Source organism: Saimiri boliviensis, chromosome 14, assembly GCF_048565385.1.
Source record: "Saimiri boliviensis isolate mSaiBol1 chromosome 14, mSaiBol1.pri, whole genome shotgun sequence".
NCBI lineage: Eukaryota > Metazoa > Chordata > Mammalia > Primates > Cebidae > Saimiri > Saimiri boliviensis.
This window is the reverse complement of record NC_133462.1, coordinates 20,791,402-20,813,853: the sequence shown is the minus strand read 5'-3', so window position 1 is coordinate 20,813,853 and position 22,452 is coordinate 20,791,402. Positions and strand designations below refer to the sequence as shown.

The 22,452-nt window shown below is 54.7% G+C and overlaps 1 protein-coding gene across 4 annotated transcripts; it reads left to right on the top strand.

The window, feature by feature from the left end:
* The first annotated feature begins 375 nt into the window (after positions 1–375).
* HPN (hepsin) lies at positions 376–22,230 on the top strand. 4 transcript variants are annotated; one of them, XM_010347897.3, is made up of 13 exons: positions 384–794; positions 1,369–1,438; positions 8,777–8,878; positions 8,962–9,003; positions 18,496–18,625; positions 18,697–18,819; positions 18,950–18,990; positions 19,167–19,332; positions 19,446–19,636; positions 20,909–21,004; positions 21,193–21,335; positions 21,525–21,689; positions 21,906–22,230. In XM_010347897.3, exons 2-13 carry the CDS (start codon positions 1,423–1,425, stop codon positions 21,942–21,944), a joined length of 1,254 nt encoding a protein of 417 aa, XP_010346199.1. In that variant the 5' UTR covers positions 384–794; positions 1,369–1,422; the 3' UTR covers positions 21,945–22,230. The 4 variants fall into 4 exon arrangements, with proteins under 4 accessions (XP_010346196.2, XP_010346198.1, XP_010346199.1 ...); XM_010347895.3 differs by having other exon boundaries at positions 1,224–1,438; XM_010347894.3 differs by lacking the exon at positions 21,906–22,230 and having other exon boundaries at positions 376–794; positions 1,224–1,438; positions 21,525–21,890.
* The last annotated feature ends 222 nt before the right edge of the window (positions 22,231–22,452 follow it).

The following is a 22,452-nucleotide window of genomic DNA, read 5'->3' as shown; positions in this document are numbered from 1 at the left end:
CGCTTCCGGCCACTCGGCCTGGGCCTCTGCCCTCAGCGCTGTGTTTTCCGGGCCAAGCCCCCCCATCCCCCTATCTAGTGCTAGGACTTTCTGGCTCCAGAGGTCACCGCGGCCGGGCGGAGGCTGCCAAAGCAAACCAGCCCCGTGACTTGTAGGAAGGCCGCGGGGGAGGGGCCGGGGGAGGATGAGCAGGGCAGGCGGGAGGGGCCGGGGCTGGGGTCGGGGCCCGGGAATTGGGCAGGGGATCGGGCAGGGGTGTAGGAAGTGGCGGGCTCAGCCCGGACCCTGGGCTGGAGGGCGCAGGCAGGGCGCGGGGAGGGGTCGCCGGGCGGGCGTGGAGTGGGCTTAGGGCAACTGGGGCCCTCCGTGGGATTTCCTAGGGTCAGACCCCCGCCCTTGAGCCCGGTAGGCGCCCCCAGCCTGCACTTTCTCCCTAACCCCCCAGCCTCCAGCCAGGGGACTGTTCCCACGTCTCCGCAGGCAGCCACACCTGGGTCCCTCTGGAGCCCCGTCGCTGAGCCCGCCTGGTCCAGCCCCTGTAAGCCCGGCCCCATCAGCCAGGTGGCCTCCAGCGCTGCCAATCGAATGGTCCGGCCCCTCCCCGCCCCTTCGCCCGCCCCTCGCCCAGCCCCCTCCCCCTCAGGTGAGGCAGCCTGGCCTAGCAGGTCCCACGCCACCGCCTCTGCCTCCGGGCCGCCCGCTGTTGCGGGGCCACCATGCTCCTGCCCAGGCCTGGAGACTGACCCGACCCCCGCAGCACCTCGAGGCTCCGCCCCCACCTGCCGGACCCCAGGGTAAGGACCAGGGCCCCCAGACTCACAGTTCCAGCCCTGAGGACAAGGGGTTCCCTCGCTCCCCTACCCAGCCTAACCTCCTAATAGAGGGGTTTCCCGGGACCTGAAGAGGGGCTCTGTGACATCCCCCCCAGCACCTAGGTGTCCTGGCCTGCTCTTCCTTGAGACTCAGAAGTTGGACCTCCGTCCTTTCCTCCCTAGACCCAGGAGTTCCAGCCCTCAGGCCCCTCCTCCCTCATACTAATGAGTCCTGGTCCCCAAATTCCTCCGTTCCCAGGACTCCTGATTTCAGGTCCTCAGCCATCTCCTCCCTCAAATCCAGATCCTCAGTCCCCTGCTCCACCAGGCTTAGGCATGGGGGTCCCCAGCCCTGCAAATCCAGGTGTCCCCCGGCTGCTGGTCAGACACTGACCCCATCCTTGAACCCAGCCCAACCTGCATCCGTGATCACGGCGTGCTCTGGCCAAGGCCCAGTCCCTACAGCCTGCCTGGATGGACGCCTGGGACTGGGGGCGCCAGGACTGGGCTGGGCTGGGCTCCCCCAGGCCCTGCTTCCCCGTCCATCTCCTCACAGGTCCCACCCTGGCCCAGGAGGTCAGCCAGGGAATCGTTAACAAGAGGCTGTGACATGGCGCAGAAGGAGGGTGAGTCCTCTTCCCTGAGCCCCAGCTTTGGCTCTGCCTGGCGCCCCGCCTTCTGTGCTCTCTTCTCTACCCTCCACCCCTTCGGAGCCCCCTCTCTCTGGCCACCCCTCCCAGATGCATCCCCACCCCTCTTAGTCCTCCTCCACCTGATTAACTATTAACCACATTTTCTGTGCAGCTGTGCCACCACCAGCCTCCCTGCTACCCTATATGACCTTCCTGGCACCCTGCCTCAGTTTCCCCTCATCCCCCATTGATTTCTCAGCTAACCCTGGACTTGTCCTCTCCTGGGGCTGAGGCGGGGAGGCTGTAGCTGTCATGGTTAAGGACGCAGGTTTGGAGTCAGACACAAGCTTGCATTGGAATTTGCTCCTGCCACCTTTTTCTGCTGTGTGATCTTGTGCAAGCGACACTATCTCAGGGCTTTGGTCTCCCCCTGGGTCAAGTATGGATCTCAGTCCTCCCTCTGTGAGGTTGCTGAGTGCATGAGACACACCAGGCACTGGCTTGGGGCTCCGCACGTGGGACGCATGCCATCAACTAGGGCTGTGGTGACAGAGGCTGGCAGGCTCTGAGTCCCAGAGACCCGGGACCCCCACTGGTTCCAGACATTCCTCCACCTCCTGGCTCTGTGGGCAAAAGAGCAGAGGAAGGACTTTGGACTCGACCTGGATGGATGGAGAGGGGAGAGACGGCAGAGAAACCACCATAGGGATGACAGCGAGAGGCTGCCTGATGGGGTTGCTGGCCCATGGGGAGCTCCGGGCAGCCCTCGGCTAGCCCGGCTTTCTTTCTACCTCACGAGGGACCCAGCTGGAGGGGCGCGTGGAGGGGCGGCCTGCTCTTTCTGTCTTCCCCTAGCTGGGGCTGACTCCTTCTCTTCTTGCTGCAACCAGGCTGGCTGGCTCAGTCCCAGGCAGTAGCACTTTCTAGCTGTGTGGCCCTGGGTAGGCGGTGTGTCCTCGATGGGCCTCCATTCCCTCACCTGTGAAATGGAAAGGGTGACGGTTGCATGCTTGACAGTGTGGGGTGAGGCCTGAAATGCCAGGATGGGCAGCAGGCACTGAGTGTCTTGGCTGGAATAATTAGTTTGGATCTCTGGCCTCTTCAGGTCCTGGCACAGCTGGCAATTGAAACCCCAAACCATTCAGCTGTGGTCCAGAGGGAACCCAGGCTCCTAGTTATCCAGAAGGCATTGCATCCTAGCCGAGCAGGAATATGACAGAGTCCAGCTCCAGGTGGACGACCTCTTTCCTGGAGCTGCCGGAAGGACAGCACCAGGGCTTGGGCCTATGGGTGAATGAACTAGGGAAGAAAAGCAGAGGCTGGGCGCAGTGGCTCACACCTGTAATCCCAGCACTTTGGGAGGCCAAGGAGGGTGGATCACAAGGTCAGGAGTTCAAGACCAGCCTGACCAATATGGTGAAACTCTGTCTCTACTAAAAACACAAAAATTAGCTGGGCGTGGTGGTGTGCACCTGTAGTCGCAGCTACTTGGGAGCCTGAGGCAGGAGAATCGCTTGAACCTGGGAGACAGGTTGCAGTGAGCCGAGATTGCACCACTGCACTCCAGCCTGGGCAACAGAGCGAGACACCATCTCAGAAAGAGAAAGAAAGAAGAACAGAAAATACCTGGATGGACAGAGATGGCCTGGGTTCAAAGAGAAACAGACACAAAGTGGGCTCTGGGTGTCTTCCTAGCAGCTCCGGGCTGGTCTCGAGGGCTGGGGGCATGGGGGTCGAACCTGGACACAGATGCTGAAAGGTTCTGATGCTGCACTTACTTGCTGGGTGACCAGGGGTTGGTGGCTGCCAGACTTTGGGCCTCTCTTTCTCATCTGTAAACTGGGGGTGGCGGCAATGGCGCCTTCCTGGTGAACGGCTGCAAAGATTTAAGGATGCTGTGCAGAACTGGACGGGGTTAGGGCAGGGCGGTGCATCTGTGTGTTTCTGAGAGCCACTGTGGGTGCAGCGGCTGCTGGTGGTGGTGGTACTGTTGTTGCTGCTGGCTTCTGGGAAGCTAGGGAACTTGGAATTGGAGGAGGTGATATCAGAGTTGCCATTCAAGGATGCCAGGCAGAGGGAAGAGCAAGGCTCTTGCTCTTCCCTGGGAAGCTGGGAGGTGACACAGTGCTGGCATGCACATAGCCAGTTGTATTTCTGGAAGTGCAGTTGGAAGTGGGGCTGGGTGGGAGATGAGGTGTGCAAGCTGGACCAGGCTGCCATGAGGCTGTTTTGGGGACGGGTGGGCCAATTCCTCACAGTGCTGGGTCTCTCCACAAGGTGGCGCCAGTGGTTAGCCCCTGCTTCTCCTGTCTAACTTGTATTTTACAAGTTCTACTATTTGAGTTGCTTTTTGGACGCTCTCTTGGTGCCTGATAATGACCCACATGGTTGTCTGGGAATTGGGGGAAATATCTGTTCAACTCCCAAATCTCTGAAAGCCATGCTTATATCCTAGTGGGGCTGGAAATGCCAGGCTGAGGGTCTTAGGCTGTCCTGGGGGTACTAGGGAGTCACAGAGGATACTATAGGTAAAGAAGGGGGTAGGTTGGATTTGGTGTCTAAGTAGATTCCCCAAGCCTCCGTGTGGAGGGCAGGCTAGAAGGGAAGACTGAGTCTAGTGGTTGGATGGGGCTGGAGCAAGGTGGAGCTGGAGGGAGAGAAGGAACGGGGAGGAGAGTCACTCAGGAGGATTGGCAGGCTGTTGGGGGAGGGGAATGTTCTGCAGACAAGGACGGTCCTAGGAGTGAGGGTCTCTGAGATAGGACCTGGGAGGAAGAATATATTTGGGGAGCCATTGAGGCCATTCTGGGACCTAGTGGGGGCAAAGGGACTAGGAGGTCCCAGGGAAAGGTATTTAAGGGACTGCAGGAGCCCTGACCTGGGACATAGAAGAGATTCTAAGGCTGAGGACAGAGGGGCAACTGAGGCCACTGAGGTGGGTGAGACAGACTTAGGGACAGGGAGGAGTGGGGTGAGGCCACAGCCAGCCCTACAAACTCCGCCTTTTATGCAGTAGGTAGAGGCTGGGTGGAGAAAGCAGTCTCAGAGACGAAGGAAAATCAGGTGCGTGTGATGCCCCAGAAGTCCAGAGGAGAGCATTTATTCCGGAAGCTGCAGGCACGCAAGAAGAGGACTGAGACGCGGAGCTACCAGTTAGTTGAGTGGATTTTCAGAGCCAGAGAGCCAAAGCTGTCACTGTGAGGGTCTTCACAGCCACACGGTGGAGGCAGAAGAACTGTCCTGTGGCAGCTGGAGGGCCTGGAGAGGCAGGGCAGAGAGTCTCAGGGAGAAGTGGCAGCGGGCAGTCTGGCTTACCGAGGGAAGCTGCTGCTGGGATCAAAGGGTTGACGATGCCTTGCCGCCTGTGCCAGTAGAGATTAGGCAGGGAGGATGAGGATGCGTCCCACACCCGGGCCCAGATGAGGGTGCCGCCTGTGCCATAGAGACATGCAGGGAGGATGGCTCTCATACGGGGGAAACCTCAGGATGCAGATGCTTCCTGTCCTACTGGAGGCGCTGAAGTCCTCTGAACCAGACCGAATGGAAGGAGGTTCTTCCTCTCACCCTAGGAGACGCATACATGGTGGCATTGCTTCCTGTCCCACCAGATGTGCCAGGGCCTCCAGGCTGCATTCTGCATGGCAGGCACAGCTGGAAACAAAGGAAGCAAGAGTGGCCCACTGCCCGCTGGAACCTGGAGAGTGGTCCTGGGCAGAGCTGAGGGCAGGCCTGAGAGCTCTCCCAGGACAGGCAGGGGTCAGCCAGCAGTAGCTGGTATGGTCTGGCCCACTGGGGCCTCTTTTGGGGAATAGAGTGTTCCCTCATGCCTTGATGGGAGCCACTTAGCTCTCAAATTTTTTTTTTTTTTTTTTTGTTTTGAGACGGAGTTTCGCTCTTGTTACCCAGGCTGGAGTGCAATGGCGCGATCTCGGCTCACCGCAACCTCCGCCTCCTGGGTTCAAGCAATTCTCCTGCCTCAGCCTCCCTAGTAGCTGGGACTACAGGCACGTGCCAGCATGCCCAGCTCATTCTTTGTATTTTTAGTAGAGACGGGGTTTCACCATGTTGACCAGGACGGTCTCGATCTCTTGACCTCGTGATCCACCCGCCTCGGCCTCCCAAAGTGCTGGGATTACAGGCTTGAGCCACCGCGCCCGGCCAATTTTTTTTTTTTTTTTGAGACACAGTCTCGCTCTGTTGGCAGACCAGAGTGCAGTGGCTCAACCTTGGCTGACTGCAGCCTCCGCCTCCCAGGTCCAAGCAATTCTCCTGCCTCAGCTTCCCAAGTAGCTGGGACTATAGGCACCCACCACCACACCCAGCTAAGTTTTGTATTTTTAGTAGAGATGGGGTTTCACCATGTTGATGAGGTGGTCTTGAACTCCTGACCTCCAGTGATCCACCTGCCTCTGCCTCCCAAAGTGCTAGGCTTACAGACATGAGCCACTGTGCCCAGCCTGAGCTCTCAAGTTCTTAAGACACCCAGATAATAGCCACCCCAGTGAGGTTCTGGACCTCTCCCTGCTCTGTTCCAGGCGCTGGCCTGGTGCCGAGCTCACCAGCCATACCACCATGGATGCAGATGGGAGAGCTGGGAGCTCCTGTTGCCCTGGGGGTGGTCTGCAGCTGCCAAGGACAGTTGAGCCCAAGCCAGGCCCAGCTGAAGGATTTCAGCAGCCTTTACTCTTCAGTTCTCTTATAATCCCCAGTAAAGGGGTTGGCTTTGAATCTCTAGGACCTCTGCACTGGGAATAAAATCCCTTTTCCTGTGCCACCAGGCCTCCCCAGCTGGCCCCAGCCTTGGTTCCCACTACCTTCCCCAAGCTCCGGCCATCTGGCTGCCTCGATGGCCTCTCTAGCCTCTGACATAACAAAGCATGCTTATTCTTGCCTCAAGGCCTTTGCCTATGCTGTTCCCTCTGCCCACAGTGCCCTTCCTTGTGGTCTGTGCATGGCTGGCACCTCACCTTTCAGATCTTAGCTCAGAAGTCTCTTCTAGGGCAGGCACTCTAATCTCTGATCCCCCTGCAGAAGGCACTCTGATCCCTGATCCCCCTGCAGAAGCGCATCTGCCACCCCCAGCCTGCATAGTTTTCCTCACAGCCTCTGCCACAATCTGGAAATGACCACGTTCATTTACTTGTTTCCTTGTTAACGTCCCCCACTCCCTGCCTGCATGCCATGAGGACGTGAGCCCTGAGAGCCGTAACCTTATCTTTCTTCTTTGGGTTATGTTCCTGGAAACTAGAAAGGTGCCAGGCACACAGCAGCTGCTCAGTAGGACGGTAAACGGATAATGCTCCATTAGACTGAAGGAAAAACTGAGGGTCAGGGGTGGTGGCTCACTCCTGCAATCCCAACACTTTTTTGGGAGGTGGAGGTGGGCAGATGGCTTGAGACCAGGAGTTGACAACCAGCCTGGCCAACATGGCAAACCCTATCTCTACAAAAAATACAAAAATTAGCCAGGTGTGGTAGTATGCATTTGTAGTCCCAGCTACTCAGGAGGCTGAGAGGTGAGAGAATTACCTGAGCCTGAGAGTTTGAGACTGCAGGGAGCCATGATCACACCACTGCACTCCAGCCTGGGCAGCACAGTGAGATCCTGTCTCAAAAAAAAAAAAAAAAAAAAAAAAAAAAAAAAAAAAAAAAGAAAGAAAGAAAATAAAAGAAAGAAAAGCTGGGCATGGTGGCTCACACCTGTAATCCCAGCACTTTGGGAGGCCAAGGGAGGTGGATCTCCTGAGGTCAGTAATTTGAGACCAGCCTGACCAACATGGAGAAACTCCCGTCTCTACTAAAAATACAAAATTAGCTGGGCATGGTGGTGCATGCCTGTAATCCCAGCTACTCCGGAGGCTGAGGCAAGAGAATCGCTTGAACCTGGGAGGCGGAGATTGCAGTGGGCCTAGATCACGGCATTGCACTCCGGCCTGGGCAACAAGAGTGAACTCCATCTCAAAAAAAAAAAAAAAAAAAAAAAGAAAAGAAAAAAGGAAAAAGTCTCAGAGAGGGGAAGGGAGTTGCTCAGGACCACACAGCTCTAATGATTTAAAAGCATTTATAGAGAACTTGCTATGTGCCAGGCATTTTTGCACAGTGAGAGAGACAGGATGGCTTTGTGGCTGGACACAGGGGACCTGGCACCCAACGTGCCCAGAGTTTAGGACTCAGCTCTGCCTCTTCCAGGCTGTCACTATGGGCATGTGACCCCACTTCTCTGAGCTTTCTGAAAAACAGAAATCATAGTTGTGGGACTGAAATAAGGACTAATGAGTTGATGCATTTGGAGCAGAGCTTAGCACCTAGGAGGCATCAATACAAGTTGGACTATTCTTCTTGTTGAAAAGAACTTTAAAGTATTAGTTTTAGAAATGAGTGCTCAGTGGATGCCCATTGAGAAAGTTGAGGCTCAAAGATATGACGGCACCTGCCTTAGGTCCCAGCTAAGAAGGGGTAGGGCCAATATTTTTAAATGAGGCCAGCCAGGCACAATGGCTCACTCCTGTAATCCCAGCACTTTGGGAAGCCAAGGAGGGAAGATCACCTCAGGCCAGGAGTTTGAGACCTGGGTAACATGAGGAAACCCTGTCTCTACTAAAAAATATGAATATGAAAATTAGCTGGGCATGGTGGTGGGCACCTGTAATCCTGGCTGTTTGGGAGGCTGAGGCAGGAGAATTGCTTGAACCTGGGAGGCAGAGGTTGCCGTGAGACGGGATTGCGCCACTGCGCTCCAGCCTAGGCAACAGAGCAAGGCTCCGTCTCAAAAATAAAAAATAAAAATAAATAAAATAAATGAGGCTGGCAGATTTTCAAGTGGAGGGGCAAATTTAATCTTGCAACTGGGTGCCATAATAGAGGTCTGATTTCGGGGACACGTAGGGGCACAGGGTCTATAACAGCAGAAACAACTGAGGCAGCCAGAAAAGGCCAGCGGCAGGGAAGAGAGCTACCAAGAGGGCAAAGGTCGGGGGTCACAGTCCCCAAGAAGAGACGGCCCAAAGCAAAGAAATATAAAGCCACAGTGTCCCCGGGGAGGAGAAATTCCCTAAGTGCCAGGAAAGTGCAGGGTGGAGGTGGGGAGCGTGGCAGGTGGCCCGGCCATGCCCCCTTCCCCGCTGGAACCCTGGGGGAGCTAGACACCTGGTTGTTCACGTGGCAGGAGGGGACAGCCCTGTCAGCTGCCAGCCCTGGGGAAACTGGGCCTGGGGAGGGCATGCTTGGGCATAATAAGTTAGCCCTGGGGGCAGGGCAGAGCTGGCCTCGTGCCCAGACCCTGCTGTGATGAGGACAGGGCTGGCTGTGGCCCCAGCATGGTTTCTGTTGCAGGTGGCCGGACTGTGCCATGCTGCTCCGGACCCAAGGTGGCAGCTCTCACTGCGGGAACCCTGCTGCTTCTGACGGCCATCGGGGCGGCGTCCTGGGCCATTGGTGAGAGCAGTCCCTCTGCCTCCCACCTCCCCTAGCCCCTGCAGCCTCCAGCTTGCCCGCCCTCACCTCTTCCTTCTCTGCAGTGGTCGTTCTCCTCAGGAGTGACCAGGAGCCGCTGTACCCAGGTGAGTGGAGCAGGCTGGGACCCTGCGGGGAGGCGGGGGGCCTGGAGGACACCTGTGTCTGGCGGGAGCTCAACAAATGTATTGGTTGGATAAATGTACAAATGCATACAGAAATACTAATCATAATAGTGCATTTGTATCGAGCGCCTGCTATGTACCAGGCACTATTCTAAGCACCCCACATGTCTAACCCAGACTTTTTCAGACACCAGTGTGTTACTCATGAGTGCATCATGAAATTAAATTAGTGAGTTGGAAAACCTTGTTTTTTTTAAAAAGTATGAAATAGATTATAGACTATCACAGTGCATCTCTAAGTAAGGAAAGGGTACGCCAATTTTTGTTTTGCTTTTTTTTTTTTGCATCCATATGCATGCAATTCCACTGCATCCCCACACTGTGAGGGTGGGACTGTTATCCTCCCCATTTTACAGATGGGGAAACTGTGGCTTCGAGCAATGTGGTAGTTTGCCCCAGACCACAGAGCTATGGGCTACATCAGGATGTAAAAATATGTTTCTTACTGTGAGGCATGACCGTTAGGGAGGCATGGTATGAATACAGTGGGCCCTTGTAACTCTCCTAGAAGATAGTTGCTGTTTTCCTTTACATGAAGTCTTGCTCTGTCGCCCAGGCTGGGGTGCAATGGCACAGTCTTGGCTCACTGCAAACTCTGCCTCCTGGGTTCAAGCGATTTTCCTGCCTCAGCCTCCCAAGTAGCTGGGATTACAGGCATGTGCCACCAGCCCCGGTTAATTTTTGTATTTTCAGTAGAGTCAGGGTTTTTCCATGTTGGTCAGGCTGGTCTTGAACTCCTGACCTCAGGTGATCCACCCACCTTGGCCTCCCAAAGTGCTGGAATTACAGGTGTGAGTCACCACACTTAAGCTAATGTTTTTCATTTTTAGTAGAGATAGGATCTCGCCATGTTGCCCAGTCTGGTCTTGAACTCCTGAGCTCAAAGCAGCCCTCTCATCTCGGCTTCCCAAAGTGCCGGGATAACAGGTGGGCAACACCACAATCCATTTTCCTGTGGGGACGCCAAGGCACAGAAAGGCTGAGTGACTTGTCCCAGGTCACGGAGCTAGTCCATGTCAGGGCTGGGATTTGAACCCCGGCAGCCTGGATAGTAGCTGTATATAATGTTCACACTTGACTGTTTGTTAAAAACAAACAAACAAACAAAGAAAAAACAGGTGAATTTGTTGCCACAGTGAAGACTAACATATGCCAGGGCCTGGCTGCAGCCTTTACCAACTAGGCCTATGCAGCTGGGCTGTTATCATCCCAACATTTTGCATTTGGGGGAAACTGAGTCCCAGTGAAGCAAACCAACTTGCCCAAGACCACACATCAGATAAGAGACAGGGCGAAGGGATCATGCCCCTGCCAAAAGCCCCTCAGTGGCAACACGTGGCATGGACATAGAATCCCAACCCATCACAGGCTGCAAGGCTCCTAGGGTGGGGCCCCCTCTACCCCCAACTCACACTGGCTTCAAGCACCCTCCAGGCCCAGTCCCTCACTCAAATGACCTCCTCATACAAGTCTCTACTCACCTACCTCCTTCTAGCTCACACCTAGAGGTGGGTTTCAGTCCTGTACTGTCCCTTCTGAGCTGCCAGGCCTCCCACCAGTCCCCACCCTCTCCCAGCCTCAGTTTCCTCATCTGTGAGAATGAGAATCAGTTCAGAATTAGAGGAGATTAAAAATCTGTGCAGTACTTGGGCTGGGCACAGTGGCTCACGCCTGTAATCCCAACACTTTGGGAGGCTGAGGGGGGGGTGGATAACCTGACGTCAGGAGTTCGAGACCAGCCTTGCCAACATGGTGAAAACTCATCTCTACTAAAAACACAAAAATTAACTGGGGGTGATGGCATGCACCTTAGTCCCAGCTACTCAGGAGGCTGAGGCAGGAGAATTGTTCGAATCCAGAGATGCAGGTGGCAGTGAGTGACCTGGGCAACAGAGTAAGACTCTGTCTCAAAAAAAAAAAAAAAAAAAAAAAAAAACACACATACACACACAGACACAAAATCCATGCAGCACTTGGCTCTTAGCCAGCACAGTAGACATTGGCTTTTGCTTCTCACTCTTGAAATTCTTTCTTGAAATTTCTTGAGCAAGACCTTCCCGGACTTCCAGACTCTGTGGCCTATGGCTACGTCCCTGCCGCCCCAGTAAAACCCTCCTCACTCACTTTGAATGATTTACTTCTGGCAAACTCCAGGAGGGCAGGGACCTTTTGTTGATTGGCCAGACAGGGCCTGGCACATAGTAGGTGCTCAGGAAATCCTTGGGTTATGAATGCACCCAGAGCCAAAACGCTGAAATGAACTAGGGAGTCGTGGGCCTCCAGCTGGCAAGGAGCTAGGCCACCACTCACACCAGGCGCTGGCCAGTGCCATGTCCCTGCCCTGCAGTGGTACTTGGGTTTTTCTTTTCTTTTTTCTTTTTTTTTTTTTTTGAGACGGAGTTTCGCTCTTGTTACCCAGGCTGGAGTGCAATGGCGCGATCTCGGCTCACCGCAACCTCCGCCTCCTGGGTTCAGGCAATTCTCCTGCCTCAGCCTCCTGAGTAGCTGGGATTACAGGCACGCGCCACCATGCCCAGCTAATTTTTTGTATTTTTAGTAGAGACGGGGTTTCACCATGTTGACCAGGTTGGTCTCGATCTCTCGACCTTGTGATCCACCCGCCTCGGCCTCCCAAAGTGCTGGGATTACAGGCTTGCGCCACCGCGCCCGGCCTTCTTTTTTCTTTTTGAGATGGAGTCTTGCTCTGTTGCTCAGGCTGGAGCGCAATGGTGCCATCTCAGCTCACTGCAACCTCCACCTCCCAGGTTCAAGCGGTTCTCTGTCTCAGCCTCCCAAACAGCTGTGCTTACAGGTGTGCACCACCACACCCAGCTAATTTTTGTATTTTTAGTAGAAATGGGTTTTCACCAAGTTGGCCAGGCTGGTCTTGAACTCCTGACCTTGTGATCCGTCCGCCTCGGCCTCCCAAAGTGCTGGGATTACAGGCCTGAGCCACCACGCCTGGCCGGTACTTTGGTTTTTCAGCAACTCAGGGAAATGATGAAACAAACAAACAAAAACAAGCCCAAGATTGTATCCCCACCTCGGGTTTTTTTCACACTTCTAAATATACCCAACAACTTGGCAGGCACACCAGGTGACCCAGAACTTCCTTTTTGTGTTGCTTGAAATGACAGGAACAAGAATAAAGAATTTAAAAGTGAGAAACAGCAGCAGAGTGTGGCTTTAAAAATAGCCTGAGGGGACATTTGATGTTCTCTCCCCACTCCCGTCTCCCCCAACACACATCCATAAAGTGATTCTTTCCCCCCTAAAACCTCACACTTTCTGGAAATCACAGTCCAGAGCAGTGAACAGTCATTTTAAAATAAGAATCCACCCATCTCCCTGCCCCAGCTGGTATTTCCAACTCCAAGCCTTGGCTTTGGAATTCATGGGGTGATGAGGACCCCCCAGCTAGAGAAGCCAGGCGTTCCCTGCCCTAACCCCAGAGCAGGAGGTCATAATTAAGGCAGGCCAGGTGTGCAGTGACATTCTGTAATCCCAGCACTATGGGAGACCCAGATGGGCAGATTGCTTGAGGTCAGGAGACCAGCCTGGCCAACATGGCAAAACCCCATCTCTACTAAAAATACAAAAGTTAGCCAGGTGTGGTGTTGGGCGCTTGTAATCTCAGCTACTTGAGAGGCTGAGGCACGAGAATCGCTTGAACCTAGGAGGCAGAGGTTGCAGTAAGCTGAGATTGCGCTACTGCACTCCAGCCTGGGAGACAGAGCAAGACTCCAACTCAAAACAAACTTAAAATAAAATAAAGATAAAATAAGAATCCACCCCCCTCCCCGCCCCAGTTGGTGTTTCAAACCCCAAGCCTTGGCCCTGGAATTCATGGGGTGATGAGGACGCCCCAGCCAGAGGTGCCAGGCGTTCCCTGCCCCAACCCCAGAGCAGGAGGTTAAGGCAGGCCAGCCAGGGCCTTTTTTGGTCCTGGCCATAGATGAGTACATTCAGCACGGAGGAGGGAAAGGGTTTGTATGAGGCCCACAGAGGGAACTGGGAATGTGCAGATCTGGGTTCAAGTCCTAGTTTTGCTGGATAGCCATGTGCCCCTGGGCAAGTTTATTCCTCTGAGGCTGTTTTCCCATCTGTAAGATTGGCATAGAAGTGGTCACTATCAACCAGACATGGTTACTCACGCCTATAATCCCAGCACTTAGGGAGGCCGAGACAGGTGGGTCACCTGAGGCCAGGAGTTTGAAACCAGCCTGGCCAACATGGTGAAACCCCATCTCTACTAAGAACACAAAAATTAGCTGGGCCTGTGGTGGGTGCCTGTAGTCCCAGCTCCTTGGGAGGCTGAGGCAGGAGGATCACTTGAACCCAGAAGGCAGAGGTTGCAGTGAGCTGAGATCGTGCAACTGCACTCCAGCCTGGGCAAGATAGTGAGATTACGTCTCAAAAGAAAAGAAGTGGTCACTATCTCCCAGGATGGTGGTGGGATTCAAAGAGCCACTTGGATAGGACACATAGCATGGGGCCAGCCCGCTGACATCCCCCAGTCAGTGTGGCCCATGCTATTATCACTGTGCTGTTGTTTAACACTTTGGAGGGGATGTCTCTTGGGAGGCTGCCCAAGGCAGTGTTAACAGCTTGGAGTTTGAAGTCACTCAGGCCTGATTTCCAATCCTCTCCCCCTGCTTCTCAGGCACTTGGTGACATTGGGGAAGCTGCCCTCTCTGAGCTTCAGCTTCCCTGTCTGGAAATTGGGGATGATTTTGGGGCTCCTGGGGGGTGTGATGAGGCCTTGGTCAATGGTGGGGTAAAGGTAGCCTAGCGCCGGGCACACAGTAGGTCCTCAGCTGGGGAGAGTTCTCCTTGGAAGTCCTGCCTCTCCTTGTCCCAACCTGCAGTGCTGTGGGAAGACTGCTTAGCTGAGGTGTGGTCTCACCAGGTTCCTTCTAAGAGCATGCAAAAGCAAGGTTTCATTTGACTCAGTTTCCCAGAATGTGCTCTCAGAGCCCAGGCCAGGCAGGAGGTGCCTGAGAAAAGGACTCATACCTGTGATCCCAGTACTCTGGGAGCCCAAGGTGGGAGGATTGCTTGAGGCCAGGAGTTTGAGATCAGCCTGGGCAACATAGCAAGACTCTGTATCTACAGAAAAAATAAATTCAAAAGGCTTTTTTTTTTTTTTTTTTTTAAGCTCAGGGTTTGCTGGATTCTAACCTGGCTATTGTCACTCAGCTCTGTCCTACAAAAGATTAAAAAAAAAATTAGTGGAGTGTGGTGGTATGCACCTGTACTCCTAGCTACTTGGGAGGCTGAGGTGGGAGGATCGTTTGAGCCCAGGAAGTTGAGGTTGCAATGAGTTATGATTATGCCACTGCACTCCAGCCTGGGTGATGGAGTGAGACCCTGTCTCAAAAAGGAAAAAAAAGGGGGCCGGGCGCTGTGGCTCACGCCTGTAATCGCAGCACTTTAGGAGGCTTAGGCAGGCAACTCACCTAAGGTGGGGAGTTTGAGACCAGCCTAACCAACATGGAGAAACCCGACTGTACTGAAAAGTAAAAAGAAAGTATTAGCCGGGCACGGTGGTGCATGCCTGTAATCCCAGCTACTTGGGAGGCTGAGGCAGGAGAATCACTTGAACCTGGGATGTGGAGGGTGCAGTGAGCCAAGATCATGCCATTGCACTGCAGCCTAGGCAATAAGAGCCAAAATAAATAAATGAATAAAAGTGGGGGGTTGGGGGGAAGGAGGAAAGGAAAGAGGACAAAGAGGGTCACAGCTGATCTGCTCCCTCCCCGCTGTCCCATCTCTGCTATCGTCAGCCCCATCTTTTCAGGCTCAGGCCAAACCCCTCAGTGACCCCCCCCAGTTCCTCCACAGTCACCCGTGAATCAGATCTCGCAGGAAGCCCTGTCACCTCCACCTACAGAACCTCTCCAGAATCTGAACTCTTCACCCACACTGCCCCCACCCTGCTCCAGCCCCTTTCCCTTCTCATCTGGACACCCTCGAGCCTCCTCCCTGGCCTCCCTGCTCCCATCCCTGCCCCCACAATCATATCCCACAAAGGGGATTTGACTCACTCACTTAACCAGCAATTCTGGAGGGTCTTGAAACCTGGCTGTGGCAGGGGATTTAAAGGATAGGGACAGCATGGTGGCTCATGCTGGTTCCCCACCTGCAGCCAAAGGGAGCTGGTGAGTCAGATCAGGGCCCTGGTCAGGCTGCACCTCACTCCAGGCACCAGCAAAGCCCTGATTTTTTTTTTTTTTTTTTTTTCTTGAGATGGAGTCTCACTCCTGTTGCCCAGGCTGGAGCACAACAGGAGTGAGACTCAGGTTCAAGCGATTTTCCTGCCTCAGCCTCCTGAGTAGCTGGGATTACAGGTGTGCACCACCACGCCCGGCCTTGGGGGTTTCTCCACGTTGGTCAGGTTGGCTTGAACTCTTGACCTCAGGTGATCCCGCCCACCTCAGCCTCCCAAAATGCTGGGATTAGAGGCATAAGCCACCAAGCCAGACCAGATGTTGCTCTATTCCTGGCTCCCACCTCATCTCCCCCTCCCTGGCTCACTCTGCTCGGGCTCCTGCTGTTCCTAAAGCACTTCCCATCCCCCCGCACCAGCCTTGGGATCTTTGCATCTGCAAGTCCCTCTGCCGCCCTGCCCATCTCTCACACACCTCCTGACACTGTCTCACCTCCTGCAGGTCTCTGAACCACCTTCCCAGGGACGCTTTCCTGGTACCAACTGAAAAATGCAACCTCACCCGCCCCCCTCGCCGGCACTCCCCTCCTTTGGTGGCATTTTATTTTCTCCGTGGCCCTTTCCTATCTTGTGACACAAAAATATATCCCACTTATTTGTCCCATTCATGATCTGTCTCACCTACTGGGCTTTGAGCTCCACAGGGGTCGGGGTTTTTGTCTGATTCGTTCATTGCAGTGGTGATTTGGTCATTGCCTAAAATAGACCCTGGCAGGTACAAAGTGTTCATTAAATAGAAATCAATACCCCGAGGGGCTGTGACCTGACTTAGATGCTAACAGGTTCCTCTGAGGCGTGTGGGGAGCAGACTGAGGTTCTCACCGCAAACCGCCCCCGATCAGCCCCAGACATGAACGGTCTCCTGGAGCTCCCTCTAGCCTTCCCTTGTATCCCAGCCCCGCCTCATGTCACAGTTTGTAATGATGTGTTTGGCTGGGTGACATTTTTCTGGCCATCTGTCTCCCTATCCCCCATAATGTGGTTTGCTGAAAGCAAAGCCCAGGGCTGTCTCGGTCATCTCTGTGTCTCCAGCATCATCCCTCACTGGGCATGGAGTATACATCCAGTTAAGGCTTGTTGAGTGAATGAATGAATACTCCATCCTCTGCTTGGAGAATTATGCACTTTAGCATATTCAGGGCTCTGACAAGTCCTGAAGAAAAGATCATTTTCCTTCCCTCCCTCTCTCCCTCCCTCCCTCCCTTCCTTCCTGCCTTCTCCTTCCTTCCTGCCTTTCTCTTTCTTTTTTCCTTTCTTTCTCTCCTTCCTTCCTTCTTCCTTCCCCTCTCCTCCTCCTTATCCTTCTTGCTTTCTTGCTCTCTCTTTCCTTCTCTCCCTCCTTTCCTTCCTTCCTTCCTTCCCTCCCTCCCTCCCTCCTTTCCTCCTTTCTGACTATAGGATATCAATTAGCAATCTGGCAGTAGTCAAGATTGGCAATCTGGTGTATTAGGCAAGGATCTTCAGTCTACAAAAGCCAAAAGGAAAAAACAAACTGCCTAAAACCAAAAGGGGACATGATGAACTCACTTAACTCACAATCACAGAGGTACTTCAAGCCTGGCTGCATCAAGGGGCTTTAAAATGTTACCAGATGGGGGCCAGGTGAGGTGGCTCACACCTGTAATCCCAGAAATTTGGGAGACTGAGGCGGGTGGATCACCTGAGGTCAGGAGTTCGAGACCAGCCTGATTAACATGGAGAAACCCGTCTCTACTAAAAATACAAAAAATTAGCCAGGCATGGTGGCGAATGCCTGTAATCCCAGCTACTTGGGAGGCTGTGGCAGGAGAATCGCTTCAACCTGGGATGCGGAGGTTGCAGTGAGCCAAGATCGAGCCATTGCACTCCAGCCTGGACAGCAGAGTGAGACTCTGTCTCAAAAATAAATAAATAAATAAATAAATAAATAAATAAATACATGTTTTAAAAAATAGAAATCACTCCGGAAGGAGAGTTAATCTGTTTGCTATAATAGTAATAATATTCCATATAGCTATGGTAAAGTTCACATGAAGAAACCAGGCTATGATCTACAGACTGGCAATACCTGCGTTCTTCTATTTTTCATGCACTGTCTGTGTGCGCATAAAGGGAGAGGTCTTTTTGTATGAGTTAAGAGTGTGGCCAAAGACAGATGGAAAAAGACAGAATGACAGAAGTGCTAATAAACAGCTTCAGAAAATAAACAGCTCCACAAAAAATCAAATGATGAAATGTTATCAGGAATCTCTTGGCTATCCTCCGTATTAGCTTACTTTTTCCCTCGAGAAGGTGAGGATGACCCTTGAGAGTTCCACCTTCATGTGCTGGATTGGTTAAACATTTTTTTTTTCCTTCCCAAATGTCCAAGTCACCTTCCAGACTGCAGCTCCTGCGCAGCTGGCTGGGTTCCTAGTGGAGAGCGAAGGTCCCCTGGTTGCCTGAGGGTCCGGCCACTGCTCCAGGGCTGCTGTTCACTGGTCCAACCTGAGTCCTTGAGGCTGGCAGAGTGCCATGGCACACGCCTGTAATCCCAGCATTTTAGGAGGCTGAGGCGGGAGGATCGCTTGAGCCCAGGTGTTCGAGACCAGCCTGGGACACATGGCAAGACCCATCTCTACAAACAAAAACAAAAACAAAAACAAAAATTAGCCAGGTGTGGTGGTGCAAGCCTGTGGTCCCAGCACTGCACTCCAGCCTGGGCAACAGAGTGAGACCCTGTTTTTAAAAAAATAAAATAAAAGGCCAGGCGTGGTGGCTTACACCTGTAATCTCAGCATTTTGAGAGGTCGAGGCAGGTGGATCATGACGTCAGGAGTTCAAGACCAGCCTGGCCAACATGGTGAAACCCCGTCTCTACTAAAGATACAGAAATTAGCCGGGTGTGGTGGCATGCACCTGTAATCCCAGCTACTCAGGAGGCTGAGGCAGGAGAAACGCTTGAACCTGGGAGCGAAAGGTTGCAGTGAGCCAAGATCGCGCCATTGCACTCCAGCCTGGGCGACAGGGTGAGACTATGTCTCAAAAAAGAAAAAAAAAAGTCCTGGAGTCATGATTTCAGGTGCAGTCACAGATGTGGGGGTTGCAGCCCTCTGACAGGCTGGGATTCAGGTCTAAACCATGGCCGCAGCACTGGCTAGGAGGGGAGAGGCTTTCGGGGAGCCTGGCTGTGGGACCCAGGCGTTTTGGGCCCTGTCACCCTGCAGTGCAGGTTAGCCCAGCGGACGCTCGGCTCACGGTCTTTGACAAGACAGAAGGGACGTGGCGGCTGCTGTGCTCCTCGCGCTCCAATGCCAGGGTGGCCGGGCTCAGCTGCGAGGAGATGGGCTTCCTCAGGTACTGGGGGCCCTCGAAGGGGTGGGAGCCGGGAGGGGCGGGGGAGCAGGCCTGACCCCTGCCCCGCCCAGGGCACTGGCCCACTCCGAGCTGGACGTGCGAACGGCGGGCGCTAATGGCACCTCGGGCTTCTTCTGCGTGGACGAGGGGAGGCTGCCCCACACCCAGAGGCTGCTGGAGGTCATCTCCGTGTGGTGAGGGGGGCAGCGGGCAGGTGGGGCAACACCCCGGGCCCCCAAGGCACTCCCTCCCCCCGTTTTCCTTCCCTCTGTCTTAATTGGTCTATTTCCTTTCTTTCTGTGTCTCCATCTCTGTTTCTCCCAGTGACTGTCCCAGGGGCCGTTTCTTGACCACCATCTGCCAAGGTGAGACCCCAAAACTCAGAACCCTCTCCTTTAGACCCTTGGGGAGGCCACATCCCCTCAGCTGCCCCAGGGTGGAGCCGTGTCCTTTCAGACCCCCTAGGTCAGGGCCAAGCCTGGGTTCTGGGGGCCTGGACTTCAGTCCCCTGTTGCCGCCCCGGCTGCCCCCCATCCCACAGACTGTGGCCGCAGGAAGCTGCCCGTGGACCGCATCGTGGGAGGCCGGGACACCAGCCTGGGCCGGTGGCCGTGGCAAGTCAGTCTTCGCTATGATGGAGCACACCTCTGTGGGGGGTCCCTGCTCTCCGGGGACTGGGTGCTGACAGCTGCCCACTGCTTCCCAGAGTGAGTGCTCCCCACTGCGCTGATGAAGGAGAGGCAGAGGAGTGGAGAGGCAGTGGGGAGGGGGGTGGATGGTGCCCAGGCAGGCCGCCACCCTCGACCCCTTTCCCTGGTAGGCGGAACCGGGTCCTGTCCCGATGGCGAGTGTTTGCCGGTGCTGTGGCCCAGGCCTCTCCCCACGGCCTGCAGCTGGGGGTGCAGGCTGTGATCTACCACGGGGGCTATCTTCCCTTTCGGGACCCCAACAGTGAGGAGAACAGCAACGACATTGCCCTGGTCCACCTCTCCAGTCCCCTGCCCCTCACGGGTAAGTCTGAGGGCTGAGCCTTGGGCTTGGAGACTCGAGGCCAGGAGGACAGAGGAGGGGACCAGGGCACAGGGGAATCAACTTATGGTTCAGGCATCCCTGGCAATCGTGGGGAATGATCTCGAGGGAGCAACAGTGGACCTTAACTATCAATGATCACTGCAGCCAGTCAGGAAAACTGGCCGGCATTTCCCCAAGAAGCAAACATCAGGTTACCGATGGACCCAACACTTCCACTCCTAGGGTAGGAGGTAACGTACCCCAGACAGATGAAAAGTGTATCCGCACCAAAGCTCGTACGACAGTGTTCATAGCAGCATTATTCATAAGAGCCCAAAGATGGAAGCAGCCCAAGTGTGTTCCATCGGACAAACGGATAAAGAAAATGTGGGATATTGGCTGGGCGTGGCGGCTCATGCCTGTAATCCAAGCACTTTGGGAGACTGAGGCTGGGGGTCCTCTTACGGCCATGGTTAAGAACACAGCCGGGCACAGTGGCTCACACCTGTAATACCAGTGCTTTGGGAGGCTGAGGCAGGAGGATTGCTTGAGCCTAGGAGGTCGAGGCTGCAGTGAACCATGTTCCTGCCACTGCACTCTGGCCTGGGCAACACTGCAGGCTTGGAAAGGGAAACAAGCTGTATTAAACAGACTTGTTATTGAAACTTTGGGCGTGTGACTTGACCTCTTTTTCCCCCTCTGTAAAATGGGATAATATAGACCTTACCTCTCTGGGCTGATGGAATATTAAAGAAAATGATGCAGGGAAGCGCCTAGCATGCAGTGAGCTCTTGGCAGATGGAGACTTCTGCTGTGGTGTTTTGGTGTTTTGGTGTTGTTGGTGGTTTGTTTGTTTGTTTGTTTGTTTTTAGACAGTCTCACTCTGTTGCCCAGACTGGAATGCAATTGCACGATCTCAGCTCACTGTAACCTCCACCTGTTGGGTTCAAGCAATTCTGCCTCAGCCTCCCAAGTAGCTGGGATTATAGGTGCATGCCACTGTGCCCAGCTAAATTTTGTAATTTTGGTAGAGACAGGGTTTCACCATACTGGCCAGGCTGGTCTCGAACTCCTGACCTCAAGTGATCCTCCCGCCTCAGCCTCCTGTAATCCTGCTGGGATTACAGGCGTGAGCCACCGTGCATGGCCTGTGGTGGTTGTTTTAAAAGGACAGAGGACGGGGTGTGTTGGGGCTGTGGCGGCAGCTGGATAGAGGTTGGTACACGGTGGGGCAGGCCAGCGGGGGCTGGACCAGCATGGTCTCTCTCACAGAATACATCCAGCCTGTGTGCCTCCCAGCTGCTGGCCAGGCCCTGGTGGATGGCAAGATCTGCACCGTGACAGGCTGGGGCAACACGCAGTACTACGGTGAGTCCTGTCCTCTGCCTCTGATGCCGCCGTTTGGGAGACTGAACTGGGCCGGGGACAGGCAGTCTGGCTGGTTGGATAGTCTTGACCATGAGGAGTAGGGATGCTGAGGGGCATGGGGGGGCACCAGGAGGGAAGGGGGTGTACACACACCCCAGTTCTGGCCAGCCTTGCCCGCACGCCCCCAGGCCAACAGGCCGGGGTACTCCAGGAGGCTCGAGTCCCCATCATCAGCAATGATGTCTGCAACGGTGCTGACTTCTATGGAAACCAGATCAAGCCCAAGATGTTCTGTGCCGGCTACCCCGAGGGTGGCATTGATGCCTGCCAGGTGAGGGATTGTGTGGGGGCAGCCCCCCCCCCCGCCACTGCCACCCCAGGGATGGAGATGCAGGGGAGTGTGTGAGCGGGCTCCCTATCTAAAAGCCTGAGGGCCCTGGGGCCACCACCCACGGTCATCCCAGGGGGCCTCCTGGCCGGCCACCTTGGCCTCCAGCCAGGCTTCCCCGTCCCCTCCCAGGGCGACAGTGGTGGTCCCTTTGTGTGTGAGGACAGCATCTCTCGGACGCCACGTTGGCGGCTGTGTGGCATCGTGAGCTGGGGCACTGGCTGCGCCCTGGCCCAGAAGCCAGGCGTCTACACCAAAGTCAGTGACTTCCGGGAGTGGATCTTCCAGGCCATAAAGGTGAAAGTCGGGCCCAGATGGGAGCCAGGGTGGGGATGTTTGGGCCTCTAACTGGGGAAGGGAGGCAGAGATCTGTTTTAGGAGACCTATGCTCAGGCCTAGAAGAGGGGCCCCTTGGGGAGCAGATGGACTTCAAAGGGCTCCTGGGGAGGGGAGGCCAGTGGTGGGACGTGGAAGCCTCTCAGACCTCGGGAGCCCCCAGCTGTCTTTCCGCAGACTCACTCCGAAGCCGGCGGCATGGTGACCCAGCTCTGACTGGCGGCTTCTCGCTGCGCAGCCTCCAGGGACCGAGGTGATCTCAGTGGTGGGATCCACACCGGGCCTAGGATGGGACGTTTTTCTTCTTGGGCCCTGTTCCCAGGTCCAAGGACACCCTCCCTCCAGGGTCCTTGCTTCCACAGTGGCGGGCCCACTCAGCCCCGAGACCACCCGACCTCACCCTCCTGACCCCCATGTAAATATGGTTCTGCTGGCTGGGACTCCTGTCTAGGTGCCCCCGATGACAGAATGCTCTTTAAATAATAAAGATGGTTTTGATTAATGCGGCCTCCGAGCTTACAAATGTACACAGCAATCTGGACATTTTGCGGGGAGGGAGGGGAAGAATGAGGACCTGGGATGAATGAGGACCTGGAGCAAATCGGGCAGAGTGTGTGGGTCCCTCGGTTCCCACTGACTTTAGAAATCCGATTTTGGCCAGGCGCGGTGGCTCATGGCTGTAATCACAGCACTTTGGGAGGCAGAGGTGGGCAGATCATGAGGT